Raw genomic sequence first — 13780 nt, 5'->3', positions numbered from 1 at the left:
ACCGGTTACATGTTCAAACGGTAAACCGTTTTTAAAAAAACTTTTAAGCGCCACATGTTAGCACATGATTGGCTGCTTAATATTAAATAAATAAATAAATAAATAAACAAATTACCAAAAACCATCTCAGCCACCCTCCTCCTCTCTTCACCCACCATGAAATCTTAAGCCAACCATCCCAAAACCACCAGTCAATGAGCCCTTCCAACCCCCAAAATCACCGGCCACGTGAAAACCTCACAACCGCCAAAACCACTGGCCACGACACAACAGTTACTCCTCTAGATCGCCAACAATGACCATCCCAACCCTTAAAACCACCAGCCACGATCCAACCCAACCCCTAATCGCCGCCTGGTCGCCGCAACAACAATAACAACTACAACAACACAGCTAGCCATCGACGTCGTCAACACATAAGCAGCCACCAACAATTCAACTGACCTCCAATAATCGACGCAGCACAGGGGAGGTTAGGGAGTTTCGCTAGCACGCGGATCTAGGCGAAAAAGGAGATAAGGAGGGAGATTTTTGTGGTTTCACGAGCAAAGCTAGGCGGAAAAGGAGGGAGGTTAGGGTGGTTTCGCGATCGGGTAAACAAGTGGGAGGTTGGGGTGGTTTCGCGATCGAGCAAACAGGTGGAAGGGGTGGTGGTTTTGCGGATTGCTGGAGGTTTAGGGTGGTTTCAAGGATGGCTGGCAAGTTGATGGTTAGGGGTTTAGGGTGGTTTCGCGAATGGCCGACGAGTTGATGCGGAATCCGGCTAGGCTACGGAGGATGGGGGTGGCTGTTAGGGAGGAGATGTTTATTTTTTATTTTCTAATTATTGTTTTTTATTTTTAATTTTTGTAAACCACTCATGTGATGCCACGTGTCAAGGCAACCTGTTATATTAGGTTGATGATCGGCTGGGTCTGTTGGAGGAAAATTGGGTGCATAGTTAGGATTGTTAAAAAATAAACCTTAGTTGGGATTGTTGTAGGTAATTCGGCAATAGTTGGGATTATTAAAGTGTATTTTTCCTATATATTGTTGAAGCAATAGTTTACACAAAAAACCCATGCGAGTGTCGTAAAAGAAGAGGGATTTAAAAGTCTTAAACACTATATTTTATAGGTCTATGGGACTATTTTCCTATTGGCATATAATCGTTTTGGGATGAAATCTCATTGGACTTGTAAATTGCTCTTTTTTCTATAAACGTGCGACTCATAGTTGTACTTTGTCTTTAACATGATATTAGAGTTAGCCTCAAGTACTTACCTTACATATGACGGGAAGTACGTGTTGAACTATAGGCTTCCCAAACAACACATATAACTGATATGAGTGTCTATTGAAAGCATTGATGAGATGGAAGGATATAGGAGTTCTATAAATAAAATTTCTTAAATGAGGATATGTAGCCCTAAGGGCTATATATAAGCATTAAATACAGTATGGAAAATTGTATAAAATTAGGAATTCATGACAAAAACACGCGTAAATCAGTGTAATTAGTGTTTATAGTTTGATGATTTCTTAACTTTTTACGATTTTCAAATGTAAATTTAATGCTTATATGTAGCCCTAAGGGCTATGTATAACATTTTCCTTATTAATTATCTCTAGCCTTATATTTTTTGGTGCATTTGATATATATTGAACGTCTATTATGTCACATAACAATGTTTGAAAGATTAATCCCTTCAATATATTTTTTTTTCTTTAAAAAATTCAGTTGGAAGATGTCCCTTGAGCTAAGGAACGTGGCCGGCGGGAAATTGGGCAGAATTATTATTATATGCATGGAAATCATAATATAAAGTTTAGAATACAAATAAGTGCATGCAATCCTTAAGAAAATGGAAGTCTCCAATCACAGGCAAATTATGTATGAATGTGTACTTGTCAAGTGGGGCTCGTGACATCTTTAATGTCTTACAAATATATCATCATGTCAATTACGTACACTTACAACAGATTGAACTGTTCAATTGCTTCTGTTTTGGTCTCAAAGGACAAAATGGAATATATTTAGTAATTTTATTTTCTTTTTCAGATCAATTAGGTTAATAATATGTATAGAAAATTTCATATATATAGTTATGTGAAGTGGTGGCTTGATGACTTTGTCATGAGTCGTCTAATACAACGTGTTTATGGAGGTTTAAGGAGATTACAAAAAAATAGTTGTTTAATGAAGGTACTCTAGCTAGCCTCAAATGTCTATATACTGATTAGAATTGAAACATCATGAAATGCGTAACACGCAAGACCGGGGTACCCAGTATACTATGTAGAGTGTGTGTGAGTCTTAATTCTCATAGATACAGGACAATAAATTAAACGCACCAGATCAAGGCCAGAATCCAAAAAAAATGTGTCTTCAATATTTAAGTTACTTATTTTGAGGATAAATTTGCCGAAATAAATTACGGAGTACATAATTTGAGCAATATAATGGTGAAGTATTTACTCCATATCCATTTTGTTTGTAAATTAAAACAGTCTAGGATTTATTGCGTAATTAAAAATTTACTGAAGTGGAAGCATGAGAAAAGTTAGAGTTAGCTCCCCAAAAAGACTGCATGTGGTAGATAAGCTGACAACAGGCAAAGACGTTCAAAAATAAAGGCCGACCGTTGAAATCATGATTGATTCATTGCAGCCCCTTTTAACCTAAATCTTTTCACATTTATGGTCTGCTTCCACCTTCTCTTCATGGGACACTCTTTCATCTCCCTCACTTGCTCTTTATCTACAATTATATATAATTCATTCAAAAAAAATTTCCAAATATGACTAAAACAAACATCTTATCCGTAAATTTGACAAATTTTACATATATTTACGTATTAAGGATGATGTAACTCCAGAGATATCATCTGAAGTTGAGATTGAAAAATTATATGTCAAATTTTTCTTATACTCTTATATGATAGATGCAATTAGGCTACTCCAATCCTCTTGCAATTGGAAGAATCACTCATGTATGACAGTATGATGTATCCATTCATAATAATACTATACTTTAATTATATGTTGCTATCCTTTAATTTGGTGATGACTTGATCCTACCATTTTTTAAGGCGTCATGTCCATGACACGGTTTTATTAGTTTGAATACTATACTCTTTAAAAGTATGGTTCACTAAAAAATAAAAGTAATCTTATAAATTAGTATAGGCACCCTAATTAAGTTTATTAGGAAGTATATGCTTTCCATTCACTTAGTACAATATTATGATTTATCTCCTAATCCTGTCAACTTCGAAAATCATTTTCTAACATCTTCAATCGTTAAAAAAAAAAAAAATGAAAACTTCCTTAATCAATACTCCATTTGTAGCTGAATTACTAGTCTAGCTAATACTAAAATGATAAAAAATTATTATTACTCCTAGCTATATATATTTTTTTCCCAATGGCATTAATATTTTAGGATGTTATAAATATCCATGCAACTTGTACCTCAAAAAAAAAAAAAAAAAAAAATAAATAAACAAAAAAATAAAATAAAAAATAAAAAAAACATGAAAGTCCACCCCTTTAATTCAAAAACCCTATATAAAAATGAAATGAATAATAAAATCGTGTGGACCCGGAGATGTCCTGAAAGCCATTATTACTAATAGCATCTCTTCTCTTTCTTCCCCCATTTGTAAGAGTACACATGTTTTCTCTCATTTCATCTTCTTTACTATAACCCTTTTCTCACCTCTCTAGGTTTTTATTTTCCTAGGATATAAAACAAAGCAAAAAAAAAAAAAAAAAAAAAAAAAACAAAACCCTAGGAAAAAAAATAATGGGTGATAGCATTTCAAGTTTCTTTGATGATCAAGATTTGTGTGATCCTACTTTTTCGGGGCTTCCGGCCTCACCGGAGGACCTCTTTAGCATCTTTGATGCCTTAGAGGGTTTAAAAGAGGCGGCAACAACAGGTTCCGGTTCCGGTTCTGGTAGTGTAGATGAAGATACATCAAAAGGAGGTTTTATGATGTCCTTCCAAGACTTGTCTGAGACTGAGCTTGATGCTCTTGAAGCCGAGTTAGGTGACAATGAACAGCCCAAGAGTAAGAGGCCTAAGATTGTAGCTTTAGAGGAGACGGAAACGGTAGGACAAGTAGGAGGTGAAGATGGAAGTAAGATATCTCATATAACTGTGGAAAGAAATCGAAGGAAGCAAATGAATGAGCATCTTTCTGTCTTGCGTTCCCTCATGCCTTGTTTTTATGTCAAGAGAGTAAGTTAGTTAAGCCTTTTATTTTACTCGTATTTGTTAGCTAGGGATAAGACTGCATACATCTCGAGTCTTTCTAATTAAGAGTTACTCGAAAAATTATAGAGTTGCTTGGTGGTAGTTATAGTAATTGATCGCATATATATATCTAGATGTACAATGTCTTTCATTTGTTGTACTATCTCTATCTGAATTTAGTTGTCATAATACTAGTTCAATGATACCGTCAGTGTGACTAGGGTGTAATTTTTGGTCACATTTTTTACCTAGTATCGCTGCTTGCTAGTTGCTAACTAACAAAAATTCAGCTAGCTGTTAAAAATTACTGGTAGATCTCCTTTAAACATTTTAGGACCATCTATAGTGCATGTAAAGAAGTACTCCATAATTAAACTTGCTCTTTTTGTCATGTTGTACCATTAGTTTTTACACATTCTAATGGAAAATAAAAATGTAAGGATGTAATCTTTGTCGTTCAAAAATACTATTGTTGTTTGCTTGTGTCTTATGACACTCTATAGTAATCCAACTAGTGTACATTTATGTTTGGTACGTCTCTAGCTCAAACTCAACCAATATGAGGTACATGGTGGGACACAAGTTCTTTTTACCATTATTTCTAGGTTTGGAAATACATATACTCCTATAGCTTAAAATCTTTTTCCACTAAATAAGCATTAAAAATGTTAATTTATTTAGTATGTATTATTATTTTTTCTGTCTTGATAGAGTCATAAAGACAACAGTGATGTAAACAAGTGTTCTGATGAATATTTCGCACTAACTAACATGAATTAATGTTTTCCTGATTTAACTAGGGTGATCAAGCATCGATAATAGGTGGAGTAGTGGACTATATAACGGAGCTACAACAAGTTCTTCAAGCACTTGAAGCCAAGAAGCAAAGAAAGGTTTACAATGAAGTACTTAGTCCTAGAGTTGTTTCAAGTCCAAGACCTTCACCTCAAGTACTTAGCCCTAGAAAATCACCATTAAGCCCTAGAATTAACCTACCAATTAGTCCAAGAACCCCTCAACCAGGCAGCCCTTATAGACCTAGAATGAATATTTCTTCCGCAATGGGTAGTCCTATCGACCTTTCGCCCTCTTCTTCAAGCTCTTCCATCAACGATTGTTTTCCTAATGAGCTCGTAGCAAATTCGAGATCTCCCATGGCTGTGGTAGAAGTAAAGTTCTCCGGGCCAAATCTTCTCCTTAAGACAGTTTCGCCTCGAATCCCAGGACAAGTTGTTAAGATTATTTCGACCCTTGAAGATCTCTCCTTTGAGATTCTTCATATCAACATTATCACCGTTGAAGATACTATGCTCAACTCATTTACTATCAAGGTAAAATTCTTTTTTTATTTTTATTTTTATTTTTAATTTTAATTTGCATGCTATATACTGCATTTTTCTATGGATTGTGAATCTACTTAATTAATTAGCCCTAAGAGTAATTTAGAAAAATGTGAAACAATCTTAGTTAAACAAAATTTTCACAAATTTCGGAGTTCAATTATTTATAGTATATTGGAAAGTTTTGACATTATATGAACGATTGTTAACTTATCCTACCAATTCTACCCATAACTTTTTTTTTTTTTTTTTTTTTTTCCATATGCCTACATTTAATTATAAACCAAATGCAATTGAACTAGTCCAGGTCACTATAAGTAATTAATAAGTATATAGGTTAAGGATATACTCCCTTCGTCCTCGATTGATAGTCACTTTTGAAGAAAAATCACAGGAATTAAGGAGAATTAAAGAAACTACATTGAAAAGGTAAATTTACATTGATTATGCAAAAAAGTAGAGAGAGATTGTAATTAAAGTACATGAGAAAGTTAAATTTACACAAATATTTTTGCAAATGTTAGAAAAATTTTGATAAAAAAATAATATTACTGGTACTAAAAAAAAGCAAATGTGACTAATATTTTGAGTCACTAAAAATGGCAAAAGTGACTATCATTCAGAGATGGAGGGAGTATAAAATGTCTAAACTAAATGTTTCAAAGAGCATGCAATTTTAGGAATAATTATATTACACGCTCTCATGTATGTTATTATGTATTGAAATACCTATACAAGGTTAATTCATTCGGACATTTAAAATCTAAATTAAATTCACCAAATAAGAAAAGTAAAAAAAATGTGTTATATTTACGTACGACATTTCACAATAAGTTACCTTATTAATTAAGGTGTTAAAATCATGAAAGTTGACCTACACATTGCAATATTGCATTGAACTTTGATACACTATTGTCATTTTTCTTCCTGCTCATAAAGTACTCCTTTCTCTGCCATCTCTTACACAACATTTTCATAATTATTTTTTTGAGTTTATTTTTGCATTGTTATATTTTCAATAATTAAAAGTTGGACCTGCTGAAAATCTTAAATGTTATACATAGAGTAACATACAACATTACAACTGAGTGAGTGCATGTGTTCTTTTTCTTATTTTTGCAGATTGGAATTGAATGCCAACTCAGTGCTGAAGAACTTGCTCACCAAATCCAACAAACATTCTGCTCTACTCCACTCATTAATTTTAATTAAATTTAAATCCTTCCTATTTAAATTAATTAAAATTATCAATATTCTCTATGAATTTCCACCCTAACTGTACTCAAGAAAAAAAATTCCAATTACATACTGTAATAATTATTAATAATTATGAGGGAAGGAATTGCATTTACTGCCGTATATTTTACTGATCATGTAACTGTATTTTTTTTTTTTAATTCTCTTTTTTGGGTACAAAATGTAACTTTTTTTTTAATGATTGTTGTTCTCATTTGTGTAACACTTTCCCCCCCCCCCCCCCCCCCCCCTTTTTGTAATTTTAGACTTTTAGCTATGGTACAGATACCATGTCTCTATAGTTTTGATTTTCAGCAATGAGTTATTTCTATCCATTTCTTGGTACATTCTCCGATATCTCTAAATATTTAATTTAATGCTTCGTATTAGATTAGAGTTTAATTTATGTTTTCAGTAAATGAAAAGAGCGAGGAATGATATATTGGTAAGTTAATAACTTTTCTTGAAGTACCAAATAAAGTTTGTATCTCGAAAGTGTCTCAATCATCTAAAATATCAACACTTCAACATCACCACTATAAAATATAATATGGAAATATGTACCTCGCTCTAAAACCATACTTATATGATACAAGAAACATGTGTTATAATAAGAGGATTGTTGAGTTCATATATTTTTCGTATATTATTCCAATAAATTCGATCAATTATTAAATCATATTATTAATTGTAATTTCAAACTTTAGTCTCATTGTCATCGTATATACTATTAAATTAACTTTAGAGTACTACTCGTCAATAAAAGTTAACGTGAGCCTAGAACTTATACCCGTAATATGGACATATGTTAGTTAATTTTGTGAGTACAACCAATAATGTGAATTGGAAGTTTTTCTTATGACTAGACTAGATATAGCTAAATGCCGTCACATCTATCCAATATACCACTAGATCCACTTCTATTTCTCAATCATGTTGTTCTATTTTGTAACTTTGCATTATTATTAGAGCAAAAAGGACAAAATCGAGGGAGGAAGAAAATGCGAAATAAAGGTGGTCCAAAAAGTTTGATAATATAAATAGCAACATTATATAGAGTAGATATGAAAAAGGCTGCCTAACAAGTAGCAATTGAGTTATATATATATCTGTCACTGCATTGACTTTGCCTCATTTAACAACGTACACGTTTATTTCTATTATCCTCGTAAAGTTCCATCATATTATTGCATCACATAAAAGATGTGTTACATATTTTCGTGATTTTGCTTTACATTTTTAATGTGTACCTATGTAACATTATTGATGTATACATAATTGCTCAAATTGGACAATCGATGTAAAAGCAACTCAAGTCTTTGACATAATTGCTCAAATTGGACATTTTGAGTACTTTTCTTTGTTCCCATGTTACCCTTCAAATTAGGTGATGTCCTTATTTATCTATTTTGATTGTTTGCTTCTTTGTTTCGTATAATTAGGAAATTAATGTTTAAAGTACGGAGTATAAAAATTGATGAGTGCATTTACTATGTAGCACTCCATAGTATATAAGTAATACAACTAACATTATTGGTGGCATATTTTGACTTGAAAAAAGATACTACAGTAAAAGAAAATAAGGGTATATGATTTTTTTTTTTTTAATTATTAGCTTATTAAGTATTCATATATCAATTACTAACTGTTATGCGGTTGATGGGTGACGGTGACACAACACTCATAAAATCTTGAATCCGCCACTGAATAGAGAATTTATGGAAAAGATGAATTTATTTTCCTAATCAACATGTATTGATAAAAATGTTAAATCCAAAGGTACTAATTTTTAGAAATTGAGTAGTTGATTGGGTCACATTTTCAGTTAGTAGTAAATTAATCCCAAAGGAGGATGATCTCTTAAACCAGTGGCCCATAGGTCACCTCGCATACTTGAGGTTCAATTCTCATCTGGCACAAATCCCATCCTCCTACCCCCTCTAGGCATTGCCAGCTAGGCTTCATGTGATAGGAGCTTTCGATTGGGGTACAGTTGATCTTACAATATAAAATTAAAAAAAATAAAAAAAGTAAATTAATCCCAAAGACCCAAAATTGTTTCATACCTTAGTCAAATCTGATCATATAGCCCAACTTTCATGTTTTTCTCGGGCTTAATAAAGCCCAAATTATTATCAATTTCTGAATTTGGGCCACTCAGCGCTTTGTAAGGCCACCGATGGCCCAGTTTGCTACAATTGATATCTTCCTTCTAAAAATCAATTTTCCCTATCTTGGGTAGCTCACTTGTGTTGGTTCACTCCCATCTTTTGCTCTACATACTTCTTAAGGTAAAACTTTTTAACAAAAATATTTGAAGACAAATCCAACTATAACATTACACGAAGTATTAAAAAAATTCGTTGTTTAGAAGGTATATTGTTCAAAGTTTGAACATAAAAATGTTTCGCACAAAAAATTGACATACAAATTAAAAATGAGTAGGAAAAACATTATGAGACGAAAGAAGTATCATGGAACAATGATTACCTACTATACCTTTCATATCAGAGACATGTGATCATGTTTTTGATAAAAGCAAACACAAACGCAAAACTGTTACACATTGAATGTGTTGCATTTTTTTTTTTAATAATCTTACTAGTTAGCTAAAAAAAAAATGAAAATTCAATGCCTACTTGTAACTTGTGTATATGTATATAAAGAAGAATTACTGAATGTAATTTGGGTTGTCAATGAAAAAATCACGGTCAAATTCACCTTGATCAAATGAAAGGTGTGGTGCAATATCTGAATAAAGAGTACCTGAAGAATTTGAAGAAGATGGATGTGTAACTTCTCGAACGAAAGCACCTTGTACTGTCTCACTACGATGATTGAAGTCAAGCATGTTCGATTCACATGAAGGTGATTGGAACATACTTGTTGTATTTGTAGAAAAACTATGATTATTATAATTATTAGTGTTATAATTAGGCATTGTAGTGGGAATATGATTATTAGTTTGTAGAGTACTACTACTAAAGGGTTTGATATCATTTTCAAAGATCAACATGGTTTCCTTTGATTGTTGAAAAGGAGGATATGCTATAATTTCGAAGGGCTCGGGTTTTTGTGTAGGGTTAGTAGGGAAGGGGGAAGAGGAAGCCTTAGAACAGGTGTGCATACCGCGGTAAATGACTTGAAAGAAGGCAGGGTCATCTTCTGTTCTTTGAACTAGCTTTGTAGCAAAACATCCTTCAAGTGTTCTCTGATTACACCTAAAATATGCCCTGCAAAATATCAACATAACAATACTTCTTATTATTAGATATTAAGTAAGAATACCATTACATATAATAAGTTGCTGTGTGTAACAAGTACGTACATATATTCATTCCTCCTGTTAGTCCTGTACTGTCAAATTGTTAAGCTAGTGACTGTTAACGATTGTGGTACGTAACGTCCTTAGACTCTCTACATGAATATCTTTCGTGTATAGTGTATACTCTCTTCATTTCGTAATAATTGCAATACTTTTCTTTTAGGTCCGTTTCATTATATGGTATAATGGCTAAATACCTTGGAAATTTAGCTCCAAGAATTTCCTTTTGTCCATATTTTCTCCAATTAAAACCATCTTCAATCGGTCCTTCAAGCCCGTTTTTCGTACAACCTTGCACTCTTTGAGTCACTTGAGGAATAACCCTTCTACAATATAAAACACAAATTAATATATAAGTCTCAACTTAATTGATTAACATAAACACATTTATTTTAGATGTTTTAAAATTAGAAGAAACATTATCTTTTTGGGAAAATTAAATTATTATCCTGGAAATTGTGGAGACAGGTGATACGCATGTTAAAAATCCAGTGTGTATGGAATAATGGCATCTTTACAACTGACTCTTAGCTTAATTAACCTGATACTAATTAAGGAATCAACCAACCACAAAAAACAAAAGATACTTTACTAAATTTAATTATTTTGTTAATTATATTGCAGAAAGTATAGCTAACATAGATTCGACTAGGTCGAATCATATTACACTACAGTATAATGATGCACAAATCGAGCTAGGTCGATGTGGGATAGCTGGACGATGTTTTGCAAATAATTAATTTTTAATATTTCGAATTTGGCTTAGGAGGCAAAAAAAAAAAAAAAAAAAAAAAAAAAATAGAATGTTAACATGAAAATCCTTTTTTTTTTTTTGTTGGTAAAAATACATCAAGAATCAACTTTTGTTTGGTTCCTAATCTATAAAATTAATTCAATCAAAGGAACAGAAGATCAAAATGGAGAGGAATCGAAGGTACGGAGTGAAGGGAAGAAAAAGGAAAGTTAAACATGTACTCGTAAAGTTATAAATATATGTAGAAAATGAAAATTTTGAAATAACTAAACTCATTTCTTTACTAGGAAATAACTAAGAGAAGATATTGAAAATTTGTGATTTGTGAATAATGTCCTCTAATGTCTCTACTAGAGTTAAATAAATGTGATGATTAATTATAAATTTCTAGCAAAAAATTAAAATCCTTCAATTCCAATTAAACACTATTTAACCTACCAAAAATTGAACAATAAGCAAAGCATGATGTAAAACACTGTATTAATCTAATTATTTGGTTAAATTTAATGCTTAACCACTATAAACCCACCCACAAATAAAAAAGTTGACATGTTACAAATTTTCATTCATTAACAGTAATGTTGCTAAATCTAGTTGTTTTTTTTGGTAAGGGGAAAAATAAATTTAGCTATATCTAATAAATAAAATAAAATCCTAGCATAGATCAGATTATAACATATATGAAAAAGAAAGAAAAAAAAAAAAAAAAAAAAAAAAAAAAAAAAAAAAAAAAAAAAAAAAAAAAAAACAAATAATTGCATTAATTACCTCAACTTTTTGGGATCATTTTTAAGGTCAAAAGGATGTTTGAAATCACCATTATTATCAGAGTCTTGACTTTTAGGGCTTCCACTGAAAGAATAAGGAGAATCAGTTGTAATTTGTTGAAACAACTTAGACTTAGATTGGTTGTTGCTTGGATCATATTGCAAGATCTGTAATGACTTCTCAAACTTGGCTAATATCTTTTGAGCAATCAATCCGTACGCGTCGTTATCGTCGTTGCTAGAGGATGACCGTGGTTGTTCATGGTTGAGAATCATCAACAACAGCTGCTTTGTAAGATCTCTCCCTTCAACAAGCTCATTCACTAATTCACCCTTTTCTGAATGTTCATTTTTCTCCATTTAGTAGGTTGTGTTTATGTACTTTTCTTGCCCAAAATAGCTTATTATACTTCTTTTATTTTATTTTTTTTCTTGAAGCAAAAGTATAAGGACTTTGCTAGAGCAATTAAGAAAGATGATAGGGAGTAATAGTAATAATTTGGGACTTACAAGTTTAGAGATTATATGTAGTTTCTATTAGAGAATAAAACTGGGACCTTGGTTTGCAATAATAACTTTGAGTGATTTATCTTTTCGCTTTATAAAATATGTTATTTTTATTAGAGAGAAAAACTGCAACCTTGGTTAGCAATAATAAACCTCCGTCGACCCAATTTTATCCTCGTTAAAATATGCAATTTTTATTTGTTTATTAAGAGTAAGAGATTGAAGGATTATGATTGGGGACGAAAACTTTACAAAGCCTAGCAAATGCAAGTGGGATAGACTTTAGAAAAATGGGGTTGGTACCACCATATTATGTGAATTATAAAATTTTATTACTATTAAAAAAAATTAAAAAGACTTTAGTTGGCTATTAATTAAGCTGTAGTTTCTCACTTAGTGGCATAAAGAGAGACAAGGAAGAGGAAGGTGGTATGGCATGTATAAATTTGAGTTATTTGACTACTGACCAACAAACGTTTAAGAGCGTACTTTGATCAATGATGAATAAAACTTCAATATATACTCATTTTGTTTCATCTTTTTTGTCTATTTAGGAATGAAAAAAAAGTAACATCAATACTATCTTCATTTCGTAATATATAATTATAGTAATTTGTCTTAATCTAACAACGTCCCGGGACATTGGATAAGATAGCTTAAAGTTAAGAAATCCATTATTATAACTTGAGTAAGTCAAAATTTTTATTATTAGAACCTTTTAAGATATCCCACGAACTCGATCATATTCAGAAAATTATTTAAGATTGGTCTTTGTGATAACAATGTGGCAAGTTGTTTTTGGATGCAGGGTTCAATATATATTATTTCAAGCTTATTCTACAAGCACCTTCAAAAGGGTGAATGACTTATTATGAGAGGATGATTTCTACAAGCAATTCTCCAATTGTTCTATTTTAGAAATCACAATAATGTTTAATTTTGTTTAGTTCAAATCACTTATCACTCTATTCCTTTAGAATCGATGACATACATGTCTTCCTTTGTTTTTTGTCAAATTATAGCATTGAACAACAATTGAACAATTGTAATTGAACTTGAACAAAATCAAAGATAGTTTGATCGAACCATTTTTTTTTAGAAGAGATGAGCTCATGCAAGAACTTAGAGAGAGAAAGTTCTAGATTACAAAAGTAATTTTTTGAATGAATTACAAAATAGAGAGTAGTTCCTATTTATACAGATCTTACCTTTTCTTTTCCTTCGTTTACCTTATTGAACAAATGGGCAGTAGTGAACAAATATGGGCAGCAGTAAGGAGTACAGATCTTACCTTTCCTTCTCCTTCGTTCACCTTTCCTTCTCCTTCGTTCACCTCCCCCTTCTCCTTCGATTCCCTTCCCTTCTCCTTTAATTTGTTCACCTTTCCTTCTCCTTCGTTTACCTTTAATTTCCTTCTCCATCGTTTACCTTTCCTTCTCCTTCGTTCACATTTTCTTCTCCTTCGTTTCCCTTTCCTTCTCCTTCGTTCACCTTCCCTTCTCCTTCGTTTATCTTCCCTTCTCCTTCGTTCCCTTTCCTTCTCCTTCGTTCACCTTCCCTTCTCCTTCGTTTCCCTTCCCTTTTCTTTCGTTCACCGTACCTTTCCTTCTC

The 13780-nt window shown here is 32.2% G+C and overlaps 2 protein-coding genes across 2 annotated transcripts; one reads left to right on the top strand and one right to left on the bottom strand.

The window, feature by feature from the left end:
- The first annotated feature begins 3765 nt into the window (after nucleotides 1-3765).
- LOC145609174 (transcription factor SPEECHLESS-like) lies at nucleotides 3766-6944 on the top strand. The gene is made up of 3 exons (XM_081664721.1): nucleotides 3766-4225; nucleotides 5041-5571; nucleotides 6703-6944. Exons 1-3 carry the CDS (start codon nucleotides 3788-3790, stop codon nucleotides 6790-6792), a joined length of 1059 nt encoding a protein of 352 aa, XP_081520847.1. The 5' UTR covers nucleotides 3766-3787; the 3' UTR covers nucleotides 6793-6944.
- Nucleotides 6945-9487: 2543 nt separating this feature from the next.
- On the bottom strand, nucleotides 9488-12050 carry LOC145607510 (putative WRKY transcription factor 53). Its single transcript, XM_081663139.1, has 3 exons — nucleotides 11664-12050; nucleotides 10339-10467; nucleotides 9488-10049 (listed from the first exon to the last, which is right to left on the bottom strand). Exons 1-3 carry the CDS (start codon nucleotides 12020-12022, stop codon nucleotides 9488-9490), a joined length of 1050 nt encoding a protein of 349 aa, XP_081519265.1. The 5' UTR covers nucleotides 12023-12050.
- Nucleotides 12051-13780: the final 1730 nt, after the last annotated feature.

Source organism: Chenopodium album, chromosome 23, assembly GCF_948465745.1.
Source record: "Chenopodium album chromosome 23, dcCheAlbu1.1, whole genome shotgun sequence".
NCBI lineage: Eukaryota > Viridiplantae > Streptophyta > Magnoliopsida > Caryophyllales > Amaranthaceae > Chenopodium > Chenopodium album.
This window is presented reverse-complemented; position numbering and strand designations above follow the sequence as displayed.

Excerpts from the sequence above, each read along its gene's own strand:
- LOC145609174 (XM_081664721.1), top strand. The coding sequence starts at position 3,788 with ATGGGTGATAGCATTTCAAGTTTCTTTGATGATCAAGATTTGTGTGAT. Across the intron at positions 4,226-5,040 it reads CTTGTTTTTATGTCAAGAGA|GGTGATCAAGCATCGATAAT; the intron begins GTAAGTTAGTTA and ends TGATTTAACTAG. Across the intron at positions 5,572-6,702 it reads TCAACTCATTTACTATCAAG|ATTGGAATTGAATGCCAACT; the intron begins GTAAAATTCTTT and ends TTATTTTTGCAG.
- LOC145607510 (XM_081663139.1), bottom strand. The coding sequence starts at position 12,022 with ATGGAGAAAAATGAACATTCAGAAAAGGGTGAATTAGTGAATGAGCTT. Across the intron at positions 10,468-11,663 it reads AATGATCCCAAAAAGTTGAG|AAGGGTTATTCCTCAAGTGA; the intron begins GTAATTAATGCA and ends TTTATATTGTAG. Across the intron at positions 10,050-10,338 it reads CTTGGAGCTAAATTTCCAAG|GGCATATTTTAGGTGTAATC; the intron begins GTATTTAGCCAT and ends GATATTTTGCAG.